This window comes from Sus scrofa, chromosome 3 (assembly GCF_054392235.1).
Source record: "Sus scrofa isolate SSC_HxYL_T2T_F1_AM1 chromosome 3, Sscrofa_HxYL_maternal_Yorkshire_Landrace_v2.0, whole genome shotgun sequence".
Taxonomy (NCBI): domain Eukaryota; kingdom Metazoa; phylum Chordata; class Mammalia; order Artiodactyla; family Suidae; genus Sus; species Sus scrofa.
The window spans coordinates 32,442,536-32,469,815 of NC_139385.1; the positions used below are offsets into that span (position 1 = coordinate 32,442,536).

The following is a 27,280-nucleotide window of genomic DNA, read 5'->3' on the forward strand; positions in this document are numbered from 1 at the left end:
GAGCCATGACAGGAACTGCAGCCTAAGCTACTTATTACTCTCTTATCGTCGCAACAAATGTTTGCCCACCCTAGGGTTAATGTACTAGATTGTTTCCAAATTTAAATCTGTCGTTTTAATTTTTAAAAATATGTAGGCATGTTTTGAAGGGTATATTTTTTGAATGCTTGTGTATGTCGTGGCATAGCCCAACATTTACTTTCTTTTATACGTCATCAGATGTGGGCGCTGTCTCCAACCGTCTTTGCACTCCTGAGTAAGAATCTGATGATTGTGCATGGTGACCTGGCCGTTCACTTCCCTGCCATTCAGTATGCAGTGCTCTACACGTTGTATTCACATTGTACTAGGTAATATATTTACAAATACTTCTTACGAAAAAAAATTTTAAGGGCTAGATGGGTCCTTTTGAGTATACATTTTGAAAAATAAGTGTCGATTTAAGTTTGAAATCACTCTTTGTTTTTCTTTTAAAGAGAGATGAAAAGATGACCCAAATTTTGTCTTCTAGGCATGACCACTTTATATCTAGTAGTCTGAGTTCTTCGTCCCCATCTTTGTTTGATGGAGCCGTGATTAGTACTGTAACCACAGCCACCAAAAAACATTTCTCAATTATATTAAATCTCTTGGGAATATTACTAAAGAAGGATAATCTTAACCAGGACACAAGGTAACTAACATTTTATAATATTAATTATTTCTTTCTTGGAGTTCCCGTCGTGGTGCAGTGGAAACAAATCTGACTAGGAACGATGAGGTTGCGGGTTTGATCCCTGGCCTTGCCCAGCGGATTAAGGATCTGGTGTTGCAGTGGCTCTGGTATAGGCTGGCAGCTGTAGCTCTGATTAGACCCCCTAGCCTGGGAACCTCCATGTGCCGCGGGTGTAGCCCTAAAAAAAGACCGAAAAAAAAAAAAAGACAATTATTTCTTTCTTTTGTTAATTTGGCTTCATAATTTGAAAAAAAGAAATGAAAACTATCAAGGTGGAATAGAGTGGCTTCTTCATTTTGAAGCACTTTACAGTTTTGTTTTATTATTTAACCTAGAACTTCTTTCCTGAAAGAATTGTATGAAACTTCCCCATTCTGCAACATTTTACAGAAGAATGTACCTATGGAGATTTTAAAATATCTTTTGCTGCAATTTATGCTCGTTTGGTGGTGGTGGTGTTTCTTAAAAGACAGTTTTGACAAAGAAATTTGCATAGTTTTATTATTTGCTTTTCTTTTGTTTTTTGTTTTTTTAGGCTGTACTCACAGCATATGAAGGTTCCCAGGCTAGGGGTCCAATCAGAGCTGCAGCTGCTGGCCTACACCACAGCCACAGCAACGCAGGATCTGAGCCCCATCTGCGACCTACACTACAGCTCATAGCAACGCTGGATCCTTAACCCATTGAACGAGACTAGAGATCGAACCCTCATCCTCATGAAAGCTAGTCAGATTCATTTCCACTGAACCATGACAGGAACTCCTAGTATTTCTTTCTTGTACCTTAGGTATTTTTAAAAAATAAAAGAAAACTGATGTAAAAAGAATAGATTTTTTTGAGAGTTCTTTTATGGCGTAGTGGGTTAAGGGTCTGGTGTTGTCACTGCAGAGGATTGGGTCCTTGCTGTGGCATGGGTTTGATCCCTGGCCCAGGAACCTCTACATACTGATAGTGCAGCCAAAAAAAAAAAAAAAAATAGGTTTTTCAGGTTGTTTTCTGTTTTTTGTTTTTGTTTTTTTTAATGTAAAATTAACTGTATATTTTGTGTTTCAGGAAACTGTTAATGACCTGGGCTTTGGAAGTGGCTGTTTTAATGAAGAAGTCTGAAACATACGCACCTTTATTCTCTCTGCCATCTTTCCATAAGTTTTCCAAAGGCCTTTTAGCCAACAGTAAGTTTCTGTGGTTCTTTAATTTTGTTAATCAGTGCTTAAAACCGATCTTTGGTAACGGGAGAAAGATAGTCACTTGTGTGTTCTTCATGACTGGAAATGTGTAATCTCCATTTTAATGACAAATGCATAGTCTGTTTTTGTTTTTGTTTGCTTAATTTGTGAAAATTAAGTTGTTCTAGGTGATTGTTACATTTTTAAGCTTACCTGAATATTTATACATTCCATCTACTTTTAAAATTGCTTTTAGAGGAGTTCCTGTCATGGCTCAGTGGTTAACGAATGCGACTAGGAACCATGGGGTTGCGGGTTTGATCTCTGGCCTCGCTCAGTGGGTTAAGGATCCGGCGTTGCCGTGAGATGTGGTTTAGGTCACAGACGTGGCTCGGATACTGAGTTGCTGTGGCTGTGGTGTAGGCTGGTGGCTACAGCTCTGATTTGACCTCTAGCCTGGGAACCTCCATATGCTGTGGGAGTGGCCCTAGAAAAAGCAAAAAGACCAAAAAAAAAAAAAAAAAAAAAAATATATATATATATATATATATATTGCTTTTAGAGTGAGAATTCCCGTTGTGGTTGGTCAGAAACGAATCCAACTAGTATCTGTGAGGATACGGGTTTGATCACCAGCCTCACTCAGTGGGTTGGGGATCCAACGTTGGCATGAGCTGTGGTGTAGGTCGCAGTCACGGCTTAGACCCCAGCTGCTGTGGCTCTGGTGTAGGCCGGCAGCTGTAGCTCTTATTTGATCCCTAGCCTGGGAACTTCCTTAGGCCATGGGTATGGCCCTAAAAAGCCAAAAAAATAAGAAGAAGAAGAAGAAAGAAAGAAATTTCCTTCAGAGAAAGTTTCAGGTGAAAACTAGTCACCCTAAGTGGATTTTGTTGACTGTATCCTTTTTCCGTATGTTACTGCCAGCGCAGATTCCAGCTGGGAGCAGCCCCTCATGTATAGTAGGCACTCATTGTTGAAATGAATGTATTCAGAAAATTATGACATAATAGCATATAACTTTTTTTGGCAAGCTGAAAGTATCTTTAAATTTTTAACAGCTCTTGTTGAAGATGTGAATATCTGTCTGCAAGCCTGCAGCAGTCTACATGCTTTGTCCTCGTCTTTACCGGATGATCTTTTACAGAGGTATGGATTAATGATCCAGTCTTTTGACCCTGGCCCTAATAAATTAGACATGTTGCCGCACTTGTCTTATCTATTTAATTTTTTTGTAGGTGTGTTGATGTTTGCCGTGTTCAACTAGTCCATAGTGGAACTCGTATTCGCCAGGCATTTGGAAAGCTATTGAAGTCAATTCCTTTAGATGTTGTCTTGAGGTATAAGAATTGTGTCAGTGCAAAGACATCCCGCTATATTTAGTTTAGGATAAGACAAGCTGCCTTTCAGTGAATTGATGTCACATCTTGTATGGCACTTCTCATTGACAAAATGTCAAAGGATCAAATTACACAGGTCTAGAAGGAAATAACAAAAATTTATAATGTTTATTCACTTATAAGCTCATGATCATTAGTACAGAATAATGCATATAGGGCCAAAATGTATTTCTCAGTAGTTACAATTTGAAAAACTAAACTATATTCTTGTATAGTTTTTGATTGGGTTAATTTTGGTGCTTTAAGAACCTAAAATTTCAAAGCTGTAGTAATATCTCTATATCTGTTTAATTTTCTTCATTTTTTACTTTCAAATTTAGTTAGCAAGGAAATAATTCATTTACAGTATGAACTAACCCTTTAAAGCATTTCACGTAACACTGACTTTGTTTTCTGTCTACAGCAATAACAATCACACAGAAATTCAAGAAATTTCTTTAGCATTAAGAAGTCACATGAGTAAAGCACCAAGTAATACATTCCACCCACAAGATTTCTCTGATGTTATTAGTTTTATTTTGTATGGGAACTCTCATAGAACGGGGTAAGACATTTCTTTGACTTTCATCTTAGAAAAGTAATTTAAATATACTTGAATATCTTGACCCTGTGCCCATTGATGAGGAGAAAATATGTCAGGGATGGCAGCATAGAAGTAACAGTCTTCTCAAATGGGTAATTTTAGTTCTCAGTAGTAGAAAGAATTGCTTTGAAGATAGCATCTGCAGAAATAAAAATGGGCTTTGAAATTGATGGTGAAATGTGGTTGACAGTTCACTTATCTGACTTAGTCATCAGTGCGTTGGGAGGGGCCTGAGGGCATACACATTCTGGGGATGTTTAGTTGCAGCAACTATTTTATGTTGATAGCCAAATTGCCATGAGCCTTTTACTCTGATAATCCATCCACACCTGTGCTATCCTGTTTCAAATGGAGAAGTCCTCCTCAAAGTGAGAGGTGGGGATATAATGTGCTTCCCAGTTGTATGTGTTTTGGCATTTTTCAAGTTGGGAAAATTGTGGTTCTCCTGCTCCCATTTTCCTTGCAATTTTTTTTTAACATAATTACGTCGTTGTCATAAATTGTCATTGTCTGTTAAATATGAAACTGCTTTTCCCAGGAAGGACAATTGGTTAGAAAGATTGTTCTACAGCTGCCAGAGACTGGATAAACGTGACCAATCAACAATTCCCCGCAATCTTCTAAAGACAGATGCTGTCCTTTGGCAGTGGGCTATTTGGGAAGCAGCACAGTTCACTGTCCTTTCTAAGTTGAGAACTCCACTGGGCAGAGCTCAGGATACCTTCCAGACAATTGAAGGTAATTGACTCTGTGCTTTTTTCAAACTTTGGTATGTAAATACTTTGAAGCTTAGGTAAGAATTTCTTACTTTATTGAAACAAAAATTTGAGAGTACATGATTTTTTTTCTTTAGTGCTTTATTAATGTTCTAGATATGTGATATGAACTCCAGTGTGAACTTCCATTGGAGTTTGCTGGTGGCTTAGTGGGTTAAGGATCTGGTGTTGTCACTGCTGTGACTCAGGTTCGATCCCTGGTCTGGGAACTTCTGCATGCTGTGGGTGTGGCCAAAAAATAAGAAGCAAAAGCTTTCATTGAATAGTTGTGTTGGCAGCATTGTGTTTATCTGTTTTTCGTCACAAACTTCAAGGATTTATGTAGAGAAAAATTTTTTTTTCCTCTAAAAATGAAGAGATCTTTCATGTTAGGTGTTTTGTTTTTAAATGATGGATGTATAGAGGATACTTGATAAATGTGAATTTGTGAAATTATTTCCAAGAACTTCTAGGATCTTTGAAGATTCCTTTTAAATTCAGAATGTTGTCTTTGGTTTTAGGTATCATCAGAAGTCTTGCAGCTCACACCTTAAACCCTGATCAGGATGTTAGTCAGTGGACAACTGCAGACAATGATGAAGGCCACAGTAGCAACCAGCTTAGACTTGTGCTTCTTCTGCAGTATCTGGAAAACCTGGAGAAGTTAATGTATAATGCATATGAGGGATGTGCCAATGCGTTGACATCACCTCCCAAGGTTGGTTTCAGTAACTACAGGTTGCTTTGCAGCAGTTTCATGCTCAAACCTGGCAGTACGTGCAGAGCTGAAATCACACTGGACTTGTGTCTGTGTTTTATGTGTATTTGAGACATTTATGCCTATAATTTGACCCAGTCCTGAGCTCTTTCTTTCTCTTTATTCTAAAGGTCATTAGGACTTTTTTCTATACCAACCGCCAGACTTGTCAAGACTGGCTGACCCGAATCCGACTCTCCATCATGAGGGTTGGATTGTTAGCCGGCCAGCCTGCTGTGACAGTGAGACATGGCTTTGATTTGCTTACGGAAATGAAGACAAATCCATCTCAGGTAAAATGGTCTATGTGGAGTTAATTAAATCTGTTAATTAGAAAAATCAGGGCGGAGTTCTCATCGTGGCTCAGTGGTTAACAATCTGAGTAGGAACCACGAGGTTTTGGGTTCAATCCCTGGCCTTGCTCAGTGGGTTAAGGATCCTGCATTGCCATGAGCTGTGGTGTAGGTTTCAAGCTCAGATCTGATCTGATGTTGCTGTGTCTGTGGTGTAGGCTGGCAGCTGTAGCTCCAACTAGATCCCTAGCCTGGGAACCTCCATGTGCCATGCGTGTGGCCCTAAAAAGCAAAAAAAAAAAAAATTTTTAAATTTTTTTTCTTTTTTTAGGGCTGCATCTTCAGCATATAGAAGTTCCCAGGCTAGGAGTTGAATCAGCTGCCAGCCTATGCCACAGACTCACCAGATCCTAGCTGTATCTGCGAACTATGCTGCAGCTTGCAGCAATGCTGGATCCTGAACCCACTGAGAAGGGCCAGGGTTCAAACACGAGTCCTCATGGATACTAGTTGGGGTCGTTACTGCTGAGCCACAACAGGAACTCCTGTGATTGATTTTTCTGAATAACACTTTTCAGGGGAATGAATTGGAAGTAACTATCATGATGGTGGTAGAAGCACTGTGTGAACTTCATTGTCCAGAAGCTATACAAGGAATTGCTGTCTGGTCATCTTCCATCGTTGGAAAAAATCTTCTCTGGATTAATTCAGTGGCCCAACAGGCTGAAGGGAGGTAAGTTGGAAGGAAATGAATGATAAGATTTCTTTATGTTAAAATTTTTTTTGCAGTACTGGCATTGTAATTAAACATTAAAACAGCTTTGTTCAATTTCAGTAATTGAAGTGTAGGAGGCATCTTAAGTGAAGTAAATGAGCATGTGCCATGATGGTCTGTGTATAAATTATGTAAGTTTAACCAAATCTGGAAAATGTAGGGAAAAGCAAAGAATGGCTTATAATTCCATTCATGAGCGGTAACTTTTGGTTTTGGTGTATATGCCTTCTTTTTTCTTTTATGTATAGTTTTCTACCCTCTTTTCACAGAAATAGCAGTGTTTCCATTGGTCACATGGTTTTGCTTTCTCTATTCAGCAGTTTTTTATTTTTTTTCTGAAATTATTATTATTATTATTATTTTGCTTTTTAGGGCCACACCTGCATATGGAAGTTCCCAGGCTAGAGGTCAAATTGGAGCTACAGTTGTCAGCCTACGTCACAGCCACAGCAACTCTGGATCCAAGCCTTATCTGTGACCTCACCACAGCTCATGGCAACACCAGATCCTTAACCCACTGAGCAAGGCCAGGGATCAAACCCTCATCCTCATGGATACCAGTCAAATTTGTTCCCAGTGTGCCATAACAGGAACTCCTACTCAGCAGTATTTTAAAAAATATTTTGCCATGTTAAATATTTTACAATGAGGGCTTTTTTTTTTTTTTTTTTTTTTTTTTTTGGCTTTTTAGAGTCGAACCCGTGGCACATGGACGTTCCTAGGCTAGGTTTTAGATCAGACCTACAGCTTCTGGCCTACACCGCAGTCCCAGCCACATGGGATCTGAGCCACATCTGTGACCTACACCACAGCTCTTGGCAACACTGGATCCTTAACCCATTGAGCAGAGCTGCGGATGGAACCTACATCCTCGTGTATACTAGTTGGATTCGTTACCTCTAAGCCACAATAGGAACTCCCCAGTAAGGTTATTCTGATGTTTTTACTAATCTTTAAGAACCATGGCACTTCATCCTTTGTTTATGGCTGTGATTGTTTTCTTCGAATGCATTCCTACAAGTTGATTTACTAGAAGAAAGGCTGTAGACCATGACACTGTGATACATACTATTGCTAATTTTTACTACAGAAGAAGATGGTTCTGATTTGTATTCCTAACAGTAAATCAATGCCTTCCCTTCACCTTTGTACACAGAAGGCCACTGAGAAGCAAGAACCCTGTTATCATATTGGTGAAAATGTTTGTTTTAATTTACATTTCTTTATTAATAATAGTAGAGCTTTCCTTATATGTTATTGACCATTTTTGATATTTAAAAACATAGATTATATATGTCTCTGTGACTTTTCATTTTTCAGAGTATTTTTGGTTATTGATCTGTGAGATTTTATTATACACCAAGATTATCGATGCTATCTAATTTCTTGATTTGTAGCTTGTTTTAAATATTTATGGTGGGTTTATTTTTTGATGCCCAGAAATATTAAATTATGTCATTAGATCTGTTACTTTATGTATTCTTTTCTTGTATTATTAATTCTTCTTCTTAGATTTTGTACACATTAGATCAGATACTGATATTTTCTGTTATGTCTATTTTCTTATATATTTAACCATCTTTGAATTTATTTTCATTTTTTATGAGGAAGAGATCTCATTATTCCCCCTCAATCCCATGCCGCCTAGTCATTGTCTTAGCTCAATTTATAGAATAACTTATTCTTTCCATCTTTGGGAGAAATGAAATATGTGGATAATTTTACAATGAGACTGTTTGGACTTGTGTTGAAGGTTTGAAAAGGCCTCCGTGGAGTACCAGGAGCACCTGTGTGCCATGACAGGTGTGGATTGCTGCATCTCCAGCTTTGACAAGTCTGTTCTCACATTGGCTAATACTGGGCGTAACAGTGCCAGCCCCAAACATTCTTTGAACGGTGAGCATTCAGGGTTTAAGTAAAAAGTTGTGGTCGAATAGTTTGTGCTAATGGTCTTACTGTATATTTTTAGCTATCTGTACTCTTTGAAATGTTTATAACTGCTTTGGATCTTTTTTTATTTTATAAAATCAGGTGAATCCAGAAAAACTGTGCTGTCCAAACCAACTGACTCTTCTCCTGAGGTTATAAATTATTTGGGAAATAAAGCATGTGAGTGCTACATTGCAATTGCCGATTGGACTGCTGTACAGGAATGGCAGAATGCTATCCATGACTTGAAAAAGAGTACCAGCAGTACTTCTCTCAATCTAAAAGCTGATTTCAACTACATAAAGTAAGGATTTCTTTTCATTTATGAACTGTGATACTTAATGCCATTTAAAAATTTTTCAGTAACTTTAAAGTCTTCCTTTGTGGCAGAAAAATATTAACGTTGCCCATATTTACTATGGCTAGATGGTTGTAGTTCTAATATTACTGCCATTCTGAAGATAACTACAAGGAGACACCAGCATTAGAGGTGAAGATGGTATTTGTGCCATGGGAAACAGATTTGTGTATTGCAACAGTCACTTGGTACTGATTCTCAGAGCCTGTTCTGAAATCACAATGAATATAAAGAGAATTTGTCACTCTTTCAGAAAGGATAACATTTGATGGCTATGTTTCTAAATTAGGTGTTAATATATCAAAAACAAATTTGTTCTAAAGAGGACAGAGTTTAGGACATTTGTAAATTAAACCCACTTTCTTGTTTTTTTCTTCTCTTTATTCCTCTGTGCATTTATTAATCTCTTAATTGAAAGTCTGAGTACATGCTGTGTCCCAGACACTTGGCTGGGATGATAAGGGTCATTAGCTGTCCTTGCCATCACTCTGCTTCTAGTGAGTAAATGAGTTAGTGGGTCATTTCTCCATTGAGCATGTAATGTACTAAGTGCCAGCCAGGGGGGTGCAGCACTGTGTACGACAGACACCAATTCCGACTCTTGAGGAGCTGACCTGCTAATGAGGAGGAGACATACAGACTAGGTTAGGGAATGCCATCAGCATGTCGTTTGAGCACAGATAGACCTGATACAAGAATGATGGGCTTAGGAGTTCTCCGGTTGCCTCGTGGGTTAAGGCTTCTGTGCTTTCACCACTGTTGTTTGGGTCACTGCTGTGGCACAGGTTCAGTACCTGGCCCAGGAACTTCCATATTGCCACAGGTGTGGCAAAAAAGATAAAAAGAGAACTTGAAATAAACATTACAACTCTCACTTTAAAAATAAAAAAAGATGGGCTTGGAGTGTTCTGGAAATACTCAGGAGGCTACTGTAGTTGGAGCAGAGTAAATGAGAGGAGATAAGGGTAGAGAAGTAGGTAGAACTGTGAAAAAGACTTTGAAAAAGACCAAGAATATCTTTGGTGAGATTTGAACATAAGAGGATGTCATGGTGTGACTTAACTGGCTCAGTCTGCTGTGTTGTCAAGAGGCCAGAGCTCAAGGGCCAGGGTGGAAGCATGTAGACCATTGCTCTGCAGGACGAAGGTAGAGGGAGGAGAACAGATGCTCTTCGTTGAAGTGGGAACACACAGAGCATAGTGAGCTGTGTTTCAGGTGCAGGAAACATGCAGAGGAAGTTGTTGTAGTGAGCAGTTACGAATTGGATTGGAAACTAAGGAGAAAACTCTAAGCTAGAGAGATGCATGGGGAATCATTACTATATAGGCGATAATTGGAGGCCATCTTTCCCTTTTACTCTCTGTACTCCAGAGCCTGTGTAAGCCACCCCACCACTGATAGCGCTCTGGAGAAGAGTGGGTGAAAAAGAGAGTCAGAGTCCTTTTAGCATCTGTGTTAAGGAACGGGAGAGGAAACCACTGACGAAAACGAAAGGGCCCTGAGGAGGGAAATGTCGGCCATGTAGAACTGACGGGAATCATCAGCCTTATGGGCGCTTCACAGACTGCAAGCAAGAGAGCTTTGTAGAGAGATCGGGAGAAGCAGCCTAGTTGAATATTCTGGAGTGGTGGAGAAATATGAAAACGAAACGCTTTAGTTAGGTTAATGGGGCAATGAAGTCAAGGAGAAAAGGCTGTGACTGGAACAGAATAAAGTGCATTTGTTGTAAATAGTGGAGAGAGTCGCTGTTCTTTTAAGCCAAGTGGAAGGAGCTATTAGAAAGCAGAGGTTGAAGAAGCAGGATAAAGAACATTGATTGAAAGATTAACTGAACCTCACCTTTCTTGTGCCACAAGAGAAGTCACTAAAGCTGGGTACAGACAGTTTGGGGAGTGCTTGGTGGATTTGGGGGTAAGAGTAGAGGAAGTGAAAGTCTCTCTTTCTTTCTGAGAAGTCAGTTGGTAGCTGAAAGTACAAGGGCATGGGAGGGCTTAGTGGTGACACAGCAGACCTGTCATTGGAGAAGATGCAGATCCTGTGGTGGCAGAAATGATAAGTGTGTTGGTCACCAGAAAGCACCAGTTCATTAGTGCCCAGTGATTATGGCTCACTGAGAAGCTGGTGGTTGTATTGGTCCAGACTTGGGGCTTATTAAGGTAGAAAGAAGCAGGTATAGTCCAGTGATAATACATTTCCAGTGCTGTATTCAGGCTGAGTTGTTAAGGGAGGTGATAGAATGAGAGGGACAGGAGAGGATGAGAGACTAATGGAAAAGAGGGAGATTGAGAAACTGTAAGTTGTCTTGTTGGTTGGAGAGCAGCTGGAAGAGGAATAGGGACGGAGTGAGAGATTGAAAAGTAGCAGTGGGCAGCTGAGTGGCTGAGGCCCTCGTCTTGGCATTGGGGTCATATATAGACTAGAGGAAAGAGTTTCAGAGCTGTACCATTTTCAGCTAAAATGAGGAGAAGGAAAGGAATTCTGTGAAAGAAGAGAAACAGGTTCCTTGAAGCAGTGGAAAGGAAGAGAAGGAGAGAGGCCAGCAGTGACAGAAGGCAGGAGGTGCTATCAGATCGAGTTAACAGGATAGGAGACCTGCTGGGGCTCATGCTCCCCGTGAGGAATACGGCCGTGCGGGGAATGCAGTGGTAGCTTGGGGAGAACTCAGAGCTCTCCTGTTAGTGTTTTGGTCAGGCCCCAAAGATAGGCTGCAAAAAGAGGAGGAACACATGGAGGGCTGAGTACGCTAAACTGTAGCTGTGCCTTTGCAGGTTGCCACTCCAGTTTCAGTGCTCATTAAGAGAGTCACATCTTCAAAATAAAAATAAAATGCTGGACTATGTGGAAGGAACTTTATCAAAGGAATGCTGGATAACTACTTTTTTTTTCTAGAATTTGTTCTGGTTTTTGTTTTTTGTTTTTCTTCTGAATGGCTCTACAGGCTGGATAGAGTGTAATACAAGCTAGCCAATATTTTAATTACAGATCACTAAGCAGTTTTGAATCTGGAGAATTTGTTGAATGTACTGAGCAATTGGAATTGTTACCAGGAGAAAATATCAATCTACTTGCTGGAGGATCAAAAGAAAAAATAGGTATTTGAGATAATGATTTTAAAATTAAGTATTTTAATGGATAGATTGTTTTAAATGTTTGGCTTTAGCGTATTTACTGAAAAATCTGGACATTTTTGTATGTTATTCGAGGCAGAGGGTGAAGCAAAAAATTAGGGCTGTTCTCTTCACATTTGATTTTTAACAGTTTAATAAAAATGAAGCAAACGTGGGGTTCCCGCTGTGGTGCAACGGGATTGGTGGCATCTCTGGAGCGCTGGCGTGCTGCCTCGGGTTTGATTCCCAGTGTTGCACAGCTTCAGCTCGGATCTGATCCCTCGTTCAGAAACTTCATTTGCTGTTGGGGTGGCCAAAAAGAAAAAAAAATTGAAGCAAACTGAAAATGGCTATTGTAATACCTAGAGATCTATCTAGCCATTTTCTTTGGAAAAGTACAAGTAGTGTTAAACTTGTCATAGTGATAAACCAGGTATTTAACTTGCTTGACATCTTGATGTGGTTCATGATTTAAGTTCTTTATCACAACTGGAACATTTTGTAAAATGTAATACTGAGGTTAATATTGTGAATATTTTGGGTGTCAATATTGATTTGCTGAATTGAGTAAGATTTGCCCCTTTAAATAGTAGGTTTATTTATTGATTTTTGAGTCTTGGAAAAATCAACTCATTTGGGGAGGGGTCTCAGGTATTTTATGTGAAGTATTTTAATGTAACAAAAAAAAAATCAGAAATGTTTGATCATAGTGCCTGAACTTACTGTGAAAACTGCCTGAATTTAAATATGAACTTAAAACAGGAAAGAAGGTACTGATTGGTGCTTGGTATTTAATATTGTCACTCTTGTACATTAAAAACAGATTAACTTAGTGGAATCTTTTTAATTTTTGTAGATATGAAAAAACTACTTCCTAATATGTTAAGTCCAGATCCAAGAGAACTTCAGAAATCCATCGAAGTTCAATTGCTGAGAAGTTCTGTTTGTTTGGCAACTGCTTTAAACCATATAGAACAGGATCAGAAGTGGCAGTCTATAACTGAGTAAGTTTCATCCCGAGGAGGTAAATATGCATTATGTGTATGTACCATATGATAAATGTATGTAGTTTGGTGGGGATGAGGCAGTCACCAGATTGCTGCACTGCCAGACATGACAGCTTCAGTGTAGTTGTAGAAGTCATATATGCGTATGCCACTTGCTAATATCCAGGGGTTGCAACTAAGTAAGATTACATTTTTTAATAGCCCTAAAAGCATATGTCTTGACTTGCTGATGTCATTTTACTTAAGAGCAGGCAGCTCCTTTTCCTTCCCCTGCTCTGGATGCCAGTAAGGTAGCATCTTAGCATACTGCTTTTATCCCTTCAGTGGTTACAAATGGAAAAATCTTATTTATTAATTAGCAGTTAATATTTTGTTTCAGAAACGTGGTGAAGTACTTGAAGCAAACCTCCCGCATAGCTATCGGGCCACTGAGACTTTCTACTTTAACAGTTTCACAGTCTCTGCCAGTTCTAAGTACCTTGCAGCTGTATTGCTCTTCTGCTTTGGAGAACACAGTTTCCAACAGACTTTCAACAGAGGTGTGTATTTTTTACCAGGATAGTCTTCTGAACAGTAATAGGTATTAGTGTAGAGCAAAGGCTAGATTTCAAGTTTCAAAATTGCAATTGTTGGACAAGCCCGTAAATCCAGAAATCTAAAATGCCATTTTCGTTGGAGAAGTATGTAAGGAGGATGGAGTCTAAGGTGCATAATCTCAAGTCTGGCTGGTTGCTTAGTTTTTTTCCCTTACCTCCCTCTCTTCCTTACTTTCTTCCTCCTTTCCTCCCTTTCATCCTTTTTTTTGGAAGAGGGGTTGGTTATGTAAATATATACTAAGTTGCACCTACTTTATTGATAAGTATATTGATAAATTGAACTTAATATTCTGAAAAAAAATTTTTTTTTCTTTTGGCAAAACAAAGGTTTTCTCTTCAGAGTGTCTTTTGCTCTTGTAGTTAAAAGATACAGTGAAGGAAGGGGAAAGTTTAATAGATAGACCTGGAAGAAATCTGAAGTACCTGACCTATGGGGATGTACGTGAACTCAGTGTACAAACATGTAAGGAACCTGTTCACATTAAGTAGTTTTGGTTTTTCTCCGGCAGGACTGTCTTATCCCACTCTTCAGTGAAGCTTTGCGTTCATGTAAACAGCATGATGTCAGGCCATGGATGCAGGCATTAAGATACACCATGTACCAGAGTCAGTTGTTGGAGAAAATAAAAGGTAACTAGGTTTATTTTCAGATAACTTTATTGAGACGTAATTATACATTTTAAGTGTATGGCTCATGAGTTTTGACATTTCTTCACCTGTGTAGCCACCAATATAATCAAGATATAGAACATTTATCTCACTCCAGAAGGTTTCCTTACACCTCTTCCCAGTCGTTTCTCCTATCTGCCCTGTCTTGGGCAGCTGTCCATCTGCTTCCCATCATTATAGATTTGACTTGTCTCTACAGACGTTTTTCATAAATGATACAGTGTGCTCTGTGTCTGGCATCTTTTGCTCAGCATTTTATTTTTTAAGGTTCCCTGTGTTGCATGTGTCAGTAGTGCCATCCTTCCTATAGTTGAGTAGTATCCATTGTATGAATATACCAATTCGTTTATCTGTTGATCCTTTGATGTATATTTGAGTCGTTTTCAATTTGGGCTGTTATGTATCAAGCTGCTCTGAAATTCACACACAAGTCTTTGGGTGGACATAACATTTTCCTTTCAATGCTTAGGATTGGAATTGTTGGGTCATATGATTAACTTTTAAAACTATTCCACAGTTTGTCCTGAAGTGGTTGTACATTTTACATTCCTTCTGACATCTACATACTTGCTCTAGTGAGTCTTTAATTCTAGTCACTGGAGTGATGGTGGCCATTATATATCTTGTTTTGTAGGTCTTCAACTCTTTACTGTTTTTAATGAAGTCATAGGACTTGTTTATACATTCTGGATTCAAATTCTTTGTCAGATAATACAATGTGAATATTTTAAATACTTCAAATGAGTAGTTAAGAGAATTAGTGTTTGTATAATTTTTTTTCTTTTTTTCTTTTTAGGGCCGCACCCTCAGCATATGAAAGTTCCCAGGCTTAGGGGTCGAATCAGAGCTACAGCTGCCAGCCTACACCACAGCCACTGCAGCGTGGGATCTGAGCCATGTCTGTGACGTATACCACAGCTTCACGGTAACGCCGGATATTTAACCCACTGAGTGGGGCCAAGGATCGAACCCTCAACTTCATGGTTACTATTAGGATTCATTTCCACCGCGCCACAGTGGGAACTCCTGTGTTTGTATAAATTTTTTGAAGTTCCTGGGCCAGGTCTGCAGCAATGTCAGATCCTTTAACCCACTGCACCAGAGTGGGGCTTGAACCCTCACCTCCACAGCCTGAGACACTGAAATCAAATTTTTTAACCCACTGTGCTACAGTGGGAACTCCCTGTATAAATGTGTCATTTTAAAGAAAGAAATGTCATGTTAAAAAAAAGTCAGCAATTTCAGTTTTGCTGTAAAAGGGAAAAGTTGCCAGAATTCTGTAAAATTTTAGTTAAAAATGTGGTAGCTGCAGTTACTAAGTAAATCTGAGTTTTAAATTTCAAGGAAGCTAATGCTTCAATACAAACTTGTCCTGCAGGGTGATTACTGGAAACTGACTTACCTGGACTCTTAGTGCCAGATAGACTTGGGTTTGGATCATTAGCCTAATTATCTGCAAATTGAGGGACCTTAGGAACATCATTGAACTTGTTGGGTTTTTTCCTTTGTTTTTTTTTGGGGGGGCGGGGTTGGTTTTTTAGGGCCACACCCAGGCCATATGGAGGTTCCCAGGCTAGGGGTCAAATCCAAGCCACAGCTGCCGGCCTAAGCCACAGGCACAGCAATGTGGGATCCGAGCCGTGTCTGTGACCTGAACCACAGCTCACAGCTATGCTGGGTCCTTAGCCCACTGAGCGAGGCCAGGGATTGAGCCCGCAACCTCTTGGCTCTTAGTCGGATTTGTTTCCACTGCACCATGATGGGAACTCCGGAAGATCGTTGAACTTCTAAGTCACTTTCCTTTTCAGTGATGGGTATTGCCCCACTCATGAAATAAGGGTTACAGGAGACAAAACAAGGTATATAAAAGCACTAGCACAGAGCATGGCATTTAATAGGACTACAATATCATCTCCTTTCTCATCCTTCCCTAATTGAATAAGTTTTAAAGTTGGAAAGAAAAAGCCAGTAACCTAACAATTACATTTGGAGACAGAACTTCACTCCATCTCACTTTTCTTTATTCAGCCAGTGTTTATCAAGTGTGCCAGGTATTGCGCTCTAAGTTGGGATGTAATGGTGAACCAGACAAGCCTGTATTCTCCATTCCTAAGACTAAAAGGATTCTGGAGTATAGCAGGGAAATTGTCATCAAGGAACAGCAATATCATGTGCTGAATGGAAGTACCCATGCATGGTGCTTAAAATAACACAGAAAAGGGGGGACACTGATTTAATCCTAGGTATCAGAAAGGAAGAAAGCTCAGAGGAGGTAGAGAGAGCAATGGAGGCGGACTAATTTAGTTAGAGAAAATACATGTGAAGGCCAGCAATAATAATAAAAGATGACTCAATTTTTAAATCTTGCTTAAGGAAGAATGAGAAAAGCCGAAGCTGGATGAGATTGAGATTAGAATAGAATGTAGGGTGTCAGTGCCAAATTCAGGAGTAGGGGCTTTGTCAGAGGGGCAGTGGAAAGGCCTGAAGAGGAAGTTAAGTGTTCAGATTTCCCTTTGTGTGAGATCAGTTCAGTTTCGGGTTGGAGAGTGAATTAGAAGAGGCTAAGACTGGGGCAGAGGGACTAGTTAGGCTGAAGCCCCTGCTAAAGGTAGTAGCAATAGGAACAAAAAGGCAGATAGGATATGAGGGTTGAAAGTAAAGTCTAAGGCTTACCAGGCACCTGCTCAGGTAGCCAGGTTAATCGTGTGCTTTTACTTGAGAGAGAGAAAACAAGAAGGAAATAAAAAGGTTTGGAGGGCGGTGGAAAATAGATTCCACGTAACTCAGGTTAAAGTGCCCTTGAAATAACCTGAGCATAAGCGACTAGTAGGCAGATGGGGCGCAGATGTCAGGTCTGGGCTAGAGATAAAGATTCAAGAGCCGTCAGCATTTGTATGGTAACTGAAGCCACAGGAGCAGATGATATTGTCCAGGGAGAGTATGCAGAGTGAGTAGAGAGCCTAGACCAACCCGAGGAACAGCAGTTTTAATGGATGGGTAGTGGACAAGAAGGAGACTGAGAAGGCGTCTTCAGAAAGGTAGGAGTAAACCAGGAGAGAGTGGCCTGGCCGAAGGGCAGAGGGTCCTTACGAAGGTGGGGTGGTCAGGCCTTACCCTAATCCCCACTCTTTAGCCTAGGCTCTTTACTAAGGAGATTCAGAAACTAAACGGTTCACTGCTCGTAGTAAACGATTTTTACCCTTGTCTGCTCTGTAGTATACATTTATTTTAACAAACATTTATTGTTTATTGTATACCAAGCACAATGCTAGTTGCTAGGAATTTAAAGATGATGAAAAATGAGTCATTATTTAGGGAGGTGGAGGGGAAGGAAAGAGTTGGGGAAGAATTTTTGTGGCCATATTTCCTTGCAGTCTGGGATTAGACCAATCAGGGACTAATACCTTTTCTTCTCTCCAGAACAAACAGTTCCAATTAGAAGCCATCTCATGGAATTAGGTCTAACAGCAGCAAAATTTGCTAGAAAACGGGGGAATGTGTCACTTGCAACAAGACTGCTGGCACAGTGCAGTGAGGTTCAGCTGGCAAAGACCACGACTGCGCAGGATTTAGTCCAGCATTTTAAAAAGCTATCAACTCAAGGTCAAGTGGATGAAAAGTGGGGGCCTGAACTTGACATTGAAAAAACCAAATTGCTATATACAGCAGGTTAGTAAAAATGAATTACAGTTAATGCACGATTATAATAAAAATCATTTGTATGCATGTTACTGTGTATGATATAAGGCAGGCATAGAAAAGTTGGGCTTTTTTCCAACTCTTGCAGAACATTTGAGTCCTGAATAATAAGTTTTGTGTAATTGACTTATCTGTAATTTGGTGCTTTTAGAAGAGGAAATGTTGTTAATGTTTATTAAAGTAAATGTTTCCAGAGATCATTGATTATCACAGGATTGACAGTATTACTTTATCCTGAAAGCATGTCATTGTCTGCTTCCACGCTCATGGGGGCTGGTGTTTTGCTGTTCTATAGGCCAGTCAACACACGCAATGGAGATGCTGAGTTCTTGCGCCATTTCGTTCTGCAAGTCTGCCAAAGCTGAGCATGCTGTTGCCAAGTCCATTCTTACACTGGCCAAATGGATCCAGGCAGAATGGAAAGAAATATCAGGGCAGCTGAAACAGGTTTACAGAGCTCAGCAGCAGCAAAACTTCACAGGTCTTTCTACTTTATCTAAAAACATACTCACTCTAATTGAACTCCCATCTGTTAATACAGTGGAAGAAGAGTATCCTCGAATCGAGAGCGAATCTACAGGTAGGATTTCTTTTGTTAGCTTGAAAATGTAAATTTTAGAAGTCATTTCCCCCTATTTTAAGGTTTACAGTGTTATGCTGGCTGTAATTTGCCACAAAACTGTCTGTGTGGAAACTGAGTGTATAAGATTGCCTGAAGTTACTAGAGCACATGTCTTTAGCCTCTAATGCCCCTATGGAAGTCACTGAACTCCACCTTCCAGGCTGTACCTCCCACCTCCTCAGTGCACAGTGCTCTTATAGAAGTAGTTGCTGGTAGAGAGGTCCTGTTCAAAATACCTGAAACTCCACCTCACACCAGGAGGGTCAGTAGCAGTGCAGAATAGTAGCCTCTGGTTCTATTGACTGGTCGAGCACAGAAACCATAGAAAGGTTCAAGTTTCACATCCTGACATTGGTGTTGGTAACAGAAAGGTACTCAACAGGTAGGTAGCCGATTCATCCATTGTTTGAGTACCTGCTGTGGTGGGCACCGACGTCTGGGTATTACACATCGGGAGGTAACTATGCTCTGCCAGAACATGAGATTTTATTCATGTTGTGAAGCCTTGAGTTTTAATTACTTATATTGGCCCTGCAAAGTAAAATTCTAATCCATGCATTGTAAAGGATATATCTTATGTTCATTATAAATCTTCACATTGACAAGTGGCACTGTAGGAGATTTCTCCGCTTCTAAATTGGGAATAAAGATACTTAGGAATCTCTGATCAAGTAAGATGTGTATACCCATTACCTGTTTACTTTGGCGAGGATGTTTAAGCTGAATGTAACTGAGGAAATGGCCAGTCAGATCCGGAATGCAAGACATTCTACAACACATCTGACGCCTGAACTCTTTGTAAAGTTCTTTGTGATAAAAGACGTGATGTGTTTTACAGAATATAATTTAAGCTTACTTGGGAAGCTGAGTGATTCATTTTAACATATCAGCCTTTCAGAAAAGCATCATACAAGTGTGTGTTTTATCAAATTATGTACTATATATTATTATACAATTACATATGCTTATTTGCAGATAGTAAAATCCTAAATTTGGAATGGGTAAGGCCCTAAAAAAAAAAAAAAGACAAAATTTTATGAATATAACATTGTTATTTTTTCTTCATGGCAGTACATATCGGAGTTGGAGAACCTGACTTCATTTTGGGACAGTTGTATCACCTATCTTCAGTACAGGCACCTGAAGTAGCCAAATCTTGGGCAGCATTGGCTAGTTGGGCTTATAGATGGGGCAGAAAGGTCGTTGACAATGCCAGGTATGTATGTTGAAATATATAATTTATTTGATACATTGCAAAATAGAGATATAAAATGTTTGCTCATGTGGCACAGTTTTGGTAGCTGAAACACTGATGATTTGTTTTATATTTATAGTCAGGGAGAAGGTGTTCGTCTGTTGCCCAGAGAAAAATCTGAAGTTCAGAATCTGCTCCCAGACACTATCACTGAAGAAGAAAAAGAGAGAATATATGGTATTCTTGGGCAGGCAGTGTGTCGGCCAGCAGGAATTCAGGCAAGGAAAATACAATACAGTTTGGGGAAAATAGTGTCAAGATCACTTCTTTTTTTTTTTTTTTTTTTTGTCTTTTTAGGGCTGCACCCATGGCATATGGAGGTTCCCAGGCTAGGGGTCAAATTGGAGCTATAGCTGCTGGCCTATGCTACAGCCACTGCCATGTAGGATCCGAGCTACATCTGCGACCTACAGCACAGCTCATGGTAATGCTGGATCCTTAACCCACTGAGCAAGGCCAGGGATTAAACCTGCATCCTCATGGATGCTAGTCAGATTCATTAACCGCTGAGCCACGACGGGAACTCCACTAGGTGCTTCTAATGTGCAGCTAGCGCTGGAAACCAGCAGACTTGATGATCTTGATGTAGGATTCCCTCCCCCTCAGAGCTGTCACATCTAGACTGTTATAACAATTCAGTATTTAGTTGTAGACTTTAGGATTTTATTTGCTGAGCTAAAGCTGTGTTGACTCAGTTCTTCATCTAGACTTCAGCATATGTTTGCCAGTATCTGCCAAAGCTGATGCTAAGTACAGTGCAGTACCGTAAGAGTAAGGCGCTTCTCTGCAGGCAGAACATTATAACTCTTAGGCACTTACAGTCCCCAAATCAAAATCTTTAATCTTTGCTAAATGTGTATATCCTTCTTCATTAGGTATGTTAGTGAATGTATCATAAAGAAAAGCACAGTAACATTGATTTAGTATGCATAGCACTAAGTGTGAAGTCATTTGGTCTTTCGTAGATGAGAAAACACTGTATTAGGAAAATCATATGCTTTTCTCCCTTTTCATTTTATGTCCAAAGATAGCAATTTTTTTTTTTTTGGCCCTATTTTTCTTCAGGATGAAGATATAACGCTTCAGATAACAGAAAGTGAAGATAATGAGGAAGATGATATGGTTGATGTTATCTGGCGTCAGTTAATATCGAGCTGCCCCTGGCTTTCAGAACTTGATGAAAGTGCAACAGAAGGCGTTATTAAAGTGTGGAGGAAAGTTGTAGATAGAATCTTCAGCCTGTACAAACTGTCTTGCAGCGCCTATTTTACTTTCCTTAAGCTCAATGCTGGTCAGGTAGGTGGCACGGTGCTCTGACAGGAAAGTTTATTTGACATTTCTAGTAGATCAAAAGAGTATTCTGAATTATGTTTTCCTTTTGTCTTTCATCCTTAGATTCCTTTAGATGAAGATGACCCCAGGCTCCATTTAAGTCACAGACCGGAGCAGAGCACGGATGACGTGATTGTGATGGCCACATTGAGGCTGCTCAGACTGCTCGTGAAACATGCCGGCGAGCTCAGGCAGTATCTGGAACATGGCTTGGAAACAACACCCACTGCTCCCTGGAGAGGTGATGGTCTCAATAAAGTGTTTCAGGAAAAATTATTTCGAGGTAGAATGTAATAAGACAGTTAAACAATAATAATTTACGCTTACTCTTTGAACATGTTACAAAATAGCTAAACTTGTTCCCAGGACACCCTGCTTGTTATTCCACTTCCCTCCCACCTTTCAGAGAAATGGGAGACTGAGAGGGAGAGGCTTTTTTAATACAAAAGGGATTTTAGAGAGAGTGATAAAAATAACTTTCATAAAGTTTCATATACCCTTTGTAAAAACTGTCCAGGTCTGCCTTCTTTTACAGGCATTCACAGAAAACACATTTCTCTGTAACTTTTTTGAATTGCCCTGGATTTTGATTCTAGCTCTATAGCCTAAACTAAACTTGCAAATCATGAGCTATTGTGTATGGCTCTTTGTTATCGTAGGGAGAAATTTGAGGCTCTTAGAACTAATGCCAACACATAATCAAGTTTTATCCTTTTGCATGCATTGTGTTGACAGTTTTTAATAACTGTGTTTTTCTTCTTATCCTGAAGGAATTATTCCACAACTTTTCTCACGCTTAAACCACCCTGAAGTGTATGTGCGCCAAAGTATTTGTAACCTTCTCTGCCGTGTTGCTCAGGATTCCCCCCATCTCATATTGTACCCTGCGATAGTGGGCACCATATCGCTTAGCAGTGAGTCACAGGCTTCAGGTACAGCACATTAAAATACTTCTTTAAGTATAACTTTGTTTGCAAACAGTGTTTGTTACGTAAAAGTTTTTTGAGTTTTTTATGTTCCAGGATTGATAGTGTTTGTAGCTTTTTCAGTAGACCATTTATTGAGCGAGTAACTGATATACCTGGTGGCAGAAGGATGTGTCCTTCATATGTTACCTTCTGTCTCACAGCAACCCACCAAGGTTTGGCGAAACTGAGTCACTCTCTCAGGTTCCCTATTTATCTTTTATTAGCTTATTATATTAATAAATATAAAGTTCAGCTTATAAAAAGGCAAAATATCCATGATCTTTGGTCACCTTGGTGCACAGAAGGTAAATTAGTTAAATGAGTGCTCTGGAATCAAATAGATTATTGATGATTTTCGTAACTCAACATACATGCACGTGAGGGAAATATCCAAAGTATACCTAAATGTTCTCTCCCATTTTATTTATAGGAAATAAGTTTTCCTCTGCAATTCCAACTTTACTTGGCAATATTCAAGGAGAAGAATTGCTGGTTTCTGAATGTGAGGGAGGAAGTCCTCCTGCTTCCCAAGATAGCAATAAGGATGAACCGAAGAGTGGATTGAATGAAGACCAAGCTATGATGCAGGATTGCTACAGCAAGATTGTAGATAAACTGTCCTCTGCAAACCCAACTATGGTGTTACAGGTACCAAAAAAACCCCAACTTGTATGATTTAAAATGAATTTCTATTATAACCAGCCCTTTCCCCTTTCTCCCTCAAAACAAAACAAAACACACATCACCTAAAAACAAAACCCATAAAACTGTTATGGAAATGTTAAGGAGCAAAGCTTTTAAAATCAGAATTGGTTTCATAAATCTGTACTGATGGAATCACTGATCAGGGTTCTCTAATTGGATAATGAGCAAAAGATGCACACGTTTCACTTGTAATTTCCAGTGTTTATAGAACTGTGCTGAGTATAGACTTGTAGATGAGCATATTTTGTTTTTTGGGGTTTTTTTTTTGTGTGTGTGTGTATGTGTGTCTTTTTAGGGCTGCACCCACAGCATATGGAGGTTCCCAGGCGAGGGGTCTAATCGGAGCTGTAGCCTCCAGCCTACGCCAGAACCACAGCAACGCGGGATCCGAGCCGAGTCTGTGACCTACACCACAGCTCACGGCAGTGTCGGATCCTTCACCCACTGAGCGAGGTCAGGGATCAAACCCGCAACCTCATGGTTCCTAGTGGGATTCATTAACCACTGAGCCACGATGGGAACTCCAGATGAGCATACCTTGATGTGCCGTGTCTGCAGGTTCAGATGCTCGTGGCCGAGCTGCGCAGGGTCACTGTTCTCTGGGATGAGCTCTGGTTGGGAGTTCTGTTACAGCAGCACATGTATGTCCTGAGACGAATTCAGCAGCTGGAAGACGAAGTGAAGAGAGTCCAGAATAACAACACCTTACGCAAGTATGTTTTCCAAAAAAGTAGCTGCCTCTTTTTTTTTCGAAGGTAAAATACATACAGCATACAGTTCGCCATTGTAGCCAGTTTTAAGTGTACAGTTCAGTTGCAGTAAGTACATTCAGTGTTGTGCAAGCATGACCACTCTCCAATTCCAGAACTTATTCATCATCCCAAACAAGAGGAGTATCCCCATTTAACAGTACTTCTCTGTTCTCCCCTGACCCCAGCCCCTGGTTACTGCTGTTCTGCTTTCCATATTTATGCATTTGACTCCTAATTTCAAGTACCTTGTGTAACTGGAGTCATACAGTATTTTTATTTTTTGTGTGCTTTATTTCACTTACCATAATGTTTTGAAGGTTCATTTTGTGTTATAGCATGTATCAGAATTTCCTTCCTTTTTATTGCTGAATAATAATTCCTTGTGTGGATATACCACATCTTTTTTCTGGCCAAACCAGTGACATATGGAAGTTCCTGAGCCAGGGATCAAATCCGAGCCACAGCTCTGGCTTAACCCATTGCGCCATAGCAGAAACTCCTGGATATACCTCACTTTGCTTATGCACTCACTCACCTGTCAGTGGACACTTGCTCCTATCTTTTGGCTGTTATAAACAATGCTTCTGTGAACATTGGTGTACAAGTGTCTGTTTTGTGTCCCTGCATTCAGTTAATTTTTATGTGAGCCAATGGAGTTGCTGAATCATATGATAATTCTGTGTTTTAACGTATAGAAGAACTGCCAAACCCTCTTCCACAGTGGCTGCACCATTTTATATTCCCACTGGAAGAGCACTAGGGTTCTCCATATTCTTGCCAACATTTGTTGTTCTCTGTCTCTTTTTTTGTTTGTTTTTCTTTTCTGTCTTTTTGATAGTAACATCTTAATATGTATAAAATGATACATATTAATGGATTTGGTTTGCATTTCCCTAATGACTAATAATAATCTTGAGCATCATTTTGATTGCCTTTTGACCCTTGGTATATCTTACTTGCAGAAGTGTCTGAATCCTTTGCCCATTTTTGCTTTTTTGTTTTTTAGGGCCACTCCCATGGCATATGGAAGTTCCCAGGCTAGGGGTCGAATTGGAGCTACAGCTGCCAGCCTGTGCCACAGCAACAGTGGATCCAAGCCATGTCTGCGACCCACACCACAGCTTGTGACCATGCCAGATCCTTAACCTATCAAAGTGAGGCCAGGGATTAAACCTGCATCCTCATGGACACTATGTCAGATTCTTAACCTGCAGAACCACAATGGGAACTCCAAGTTTTTAGTTTTGAGGTAACCCAGTTTATCTTTTCTTTCTTTTGTTGTCTGTGCTTTGTGCCTTATCTGAGAAATCCTTGCCAGATCCAGTTAAGAAGCCTTTCCCCTGTTTTTCCTCTAAGAGATTTAAATAAAGTTTTAGCTCGTATGTTAAGGTCTTTGATCTATTTCCACTTATTTTTTGCATATAGTATAAGGTAAGAGTCCAACTTCATTCTTTTGTAAGTAGATATTCAGTTTTCCTAGCACCATTTGTTGAAAAGAGAAGCTACCTCTTTTTATATGCTGGATTTTTTTACAGCGCTGTTTTAGTAAGTTACTTTGCTAATAATTTATTGCTTTATTTTGACTATTCTTTGATACTGTTTTCTTAAACTTGACAATTTAAATTGTTCCTTATTTGTATTGAACTCTGTACTTCTTTCTGGTCAGAGAAGAGAAAATTGCAATCATGCGAGAGAAGCACACAGCTTTGATGAAGCCCATTGTGTTTGCTTTGGAGCACGTGAGGAGTATCACGGCGGCCCCTGCAGAAACGCCTCATGAAAAGTGGTTTCAAGATAACTATGGTGATGCAATTGAAAATGCCCTAGAAAAACTGAAGACACCATCAAACCCTGCAAAGCCTGGAAGCAGTTGGATTCCATTTAAAGAGGTACAGAAAAATCTCAAGAATGCTAACTGAAATGGAAATTCCCTGAGATACAAAATTTAAGGAAGGAGACTCTTTTTACTAAGAACACAAGAGGTATTATAAGCCCACAGAAGGCAGCAAGTAATCAGTTCCTTATAAAGACTAGAGAGAAAATGGAGTTCCTGTTGTGCCTAGGCAATAACAGACCTGGATAGTATCCATGAGGATATGGGTTTAGTCCCTGGCCTTGATCGGTGGGTTAAGGATCTTGCATTGCTGTGAGCTATAGTTTAGGTCGCAGATGTGGCTTGGATCCTGCATTGCTGTGGCTGTGACTTAGGCTGGCAGCTGTAGCTCCAGTTCAACCCCTAGCCCAGGAACTTCCTTATGCCAGGGGTTCAGTCCTAAAGAGCAAGATGAAATGAAACAAACAAACAAAAAGGAATAGAAGGGTGTTTTCTTCATTTTGAGAATTTGAAGATGAGTGGACCTAGGGTGAAACTTTTTTTTTTTTTTTGTCTTTTTTTGTCTTTTTTGTTGTTGTTTTGTTGTTTGTTGTTGTTGTTGCTATTTCTTGGGCCGCTACCGCGGCATATGGAGGTTCCCAGGCTAGGGGTTGAATCGGAGCTGTAGCCACCGGCCTACGCCAGAGACACAGCAACGCGGGATCCGAGCCGCGTCTGCAACCTACACCACAGCTCACGGCAACGCCGGATCGTTAACCCACTGAGCAAGGGCAGGGACCGAACCCGCAACCTCATGGTTCCCAGTCGGATTCGTTAACCACTGTGCCACGACGGGAACTCCAGAAACTTTTGTTTATTGAGGGTTTACACCAGGGAAGAATATGCTATACAAAATTAGACAAGGAAGGGGCTCTGGGTTTGAGCTAATTAAATATTGACTGCCTGCTATATTCTCCTTATAAATGATTAAGAAATTTAATCTTGTACTTATGTAGTTTTTCTGATGAAGGGGTATTCAGTATTTCTAACAGATAAAAAATTCATATATAATAACATCAATATTAGTAAGTAATTTTTTTTAGTAGCAATTCTGCTTAGGCTGTTTGAGGGATGATTAGTAAATTTAAATGTTTGGGAATCCTTTTATGTTTTGGTCCCCTATTTAAGGATACAGATTTACTGTATTTTCTTTGGTTTTTATCTCTTGTAGTAATAGCACCACTAGTTGGGAGAGCCTATTTATTACCTTGTAGGTTTTTATTTTTCTTATCTTTTCTTTCTCTGTCCCTTACCTATATTGCTCTTAACCGATTTCCTTACTTAACTTTAGTAATGACAGACCTGTTAGAGGATACAGAGTAGAGGCAAAAAGTACACCTGACTTTAAATACCAGTAAAAGCACACTAGCGGAATTGCTCAATTCAGAGGAAATGGCTGTAAGCACAAGATGAGAACACTAATGTGAAGAAGGAAGTTTAATATGTGTAGCCTTAGCCAAAACTTGTTTCCTCATGTTCCAGCAGTAGTTTCTTGCTGCTTTGTCTTTTCAATAAATCAACCAAGAAACTCAGACAAGAGGAATACCGTATGTGCCCGTTTGTTTTTCCCACTTCCATAATTGATGCATCAGCATTAAGTTTTGTTTGTTTTTTCTTTTTTGGCTGCCCCATGGCATGTTGTTTTGTTTTTTTATTTTTTAATTTTTTGGTCTTTTTTGCCATTTCTTGGGCCGCTCCTGAGGCATATGGAGGTTCCCAGGCTAGGGGTTGAAACGGAGCTGTAGCCACTGGCGTACGCCACAGCCACAGCAACACGGGATCTGAGCTGCGTCTGTGACCTACACCACAGCTCATGGCAATGCCAGATCCTGAACCCACTGAGCAAGGCCAGGGATCGAACCCCCAACCTCATGGTTCCTAGTCGGATTTGTTAACCACTGAGCCACGACGGGAACTCCTGTTTTGTTTTTTTAAATGATTCATCCATATTTTGTATGCATCTGAAT

General features: G+C 39.9%; 1 protein-coding gene across 3 annotated transcripts in view; it reads left to right on the plus strand.

Annotated features, from left to right (window-relative positions):
- SMG1 (SMG1 nonsense mediated mRNA decay associated PI3K related kinase) overlaps positions 1–27,280 on the plus strand; it is a 104,259-nt gene that overhangs the window by 47,327 nt on the left and 29,652 nt on the right. For all 3 annotated transcript variants that reach the window (XM_021086549.2, XM_021086547.2, XM_021086548.2), the window contains 26 exons: positions 220–350; positions 512–673; positions 1,769–1,887; positions 2,940–3,027; positions 3,117–3,218; positions 3,682–3,822; positions 4,400–4,599; positions 5,138–5,334; positions 5,505–5,666; positions 6,245–6,399; positions 8,195–8,337; positions 8,473–8,674; positions 11,711–11,820; positions 12,692–12,839; positions 13,222–13,381; positions 13,948–14,068; positions 17,528–17,776; positions 18,102–18,386; positions 19,500–19,644; positions 19,763–19,901; positions 20,749–20,979; positions 21,079–21,256; positions 21,786–21,947; positions 22,414–22,631; positions 23,247–23,401; positions 25,107–25,329. In XM_021086549.2, the coding sequence (XP_020942208.1) occupies positions 220–350; positions 512–673; positions 1,769–1,887; positions 2,940–3,027; positions 3,117–3,218; positions 3,682–3,822; positions 4,400–4,599; positions 5,138–5,334; positions 5,505–5,666; positions 6,245–6,399; positions 8,195–8,337; positions 8,473–8,674; positions 11,711–11,820; positions 12,692–12,839; positions 13,222–13,381; positions 13,948–14,068; positions 17,528–17,776; positions 18,102–18,386; positions 19,500–19,644; positions 19,763–19,901; positions 20,749–20,979; positions 21,079–21,256; positions 21,786–21,947; positions 22,414–22,631; positions 23,247–23,401; positions 25,107–25,329 (4,326 nt within the window). The remainder of the gene's footprint in view (positions 1–219; positions 351–511; positions 674–1,768; positions 1,888–2,939; positions 3,028–3,116; positions 3,219–3,681; positions 3,823–4,399; positions 4,600–5,137; positions 5,335–5,504; positions 5,667–6,244; positions 6,400–8,194; positions 8,338–8,472; positions 8,675–11,710; positions 11,821–12,691; positions 12,840–13,221; positions 13,382–13,947; positions 14,069–17,527; positions 17,777–18,101; positions 18,387–19,499; positions 19,645–19,762; positions 19,902–20,748; positions 20,980–21,078; positions 21,257–21,785; positions 21,948–22,413; positions 22,632–23,246; positions 23,402–25,106; positions 25,330–27,280) is intronic.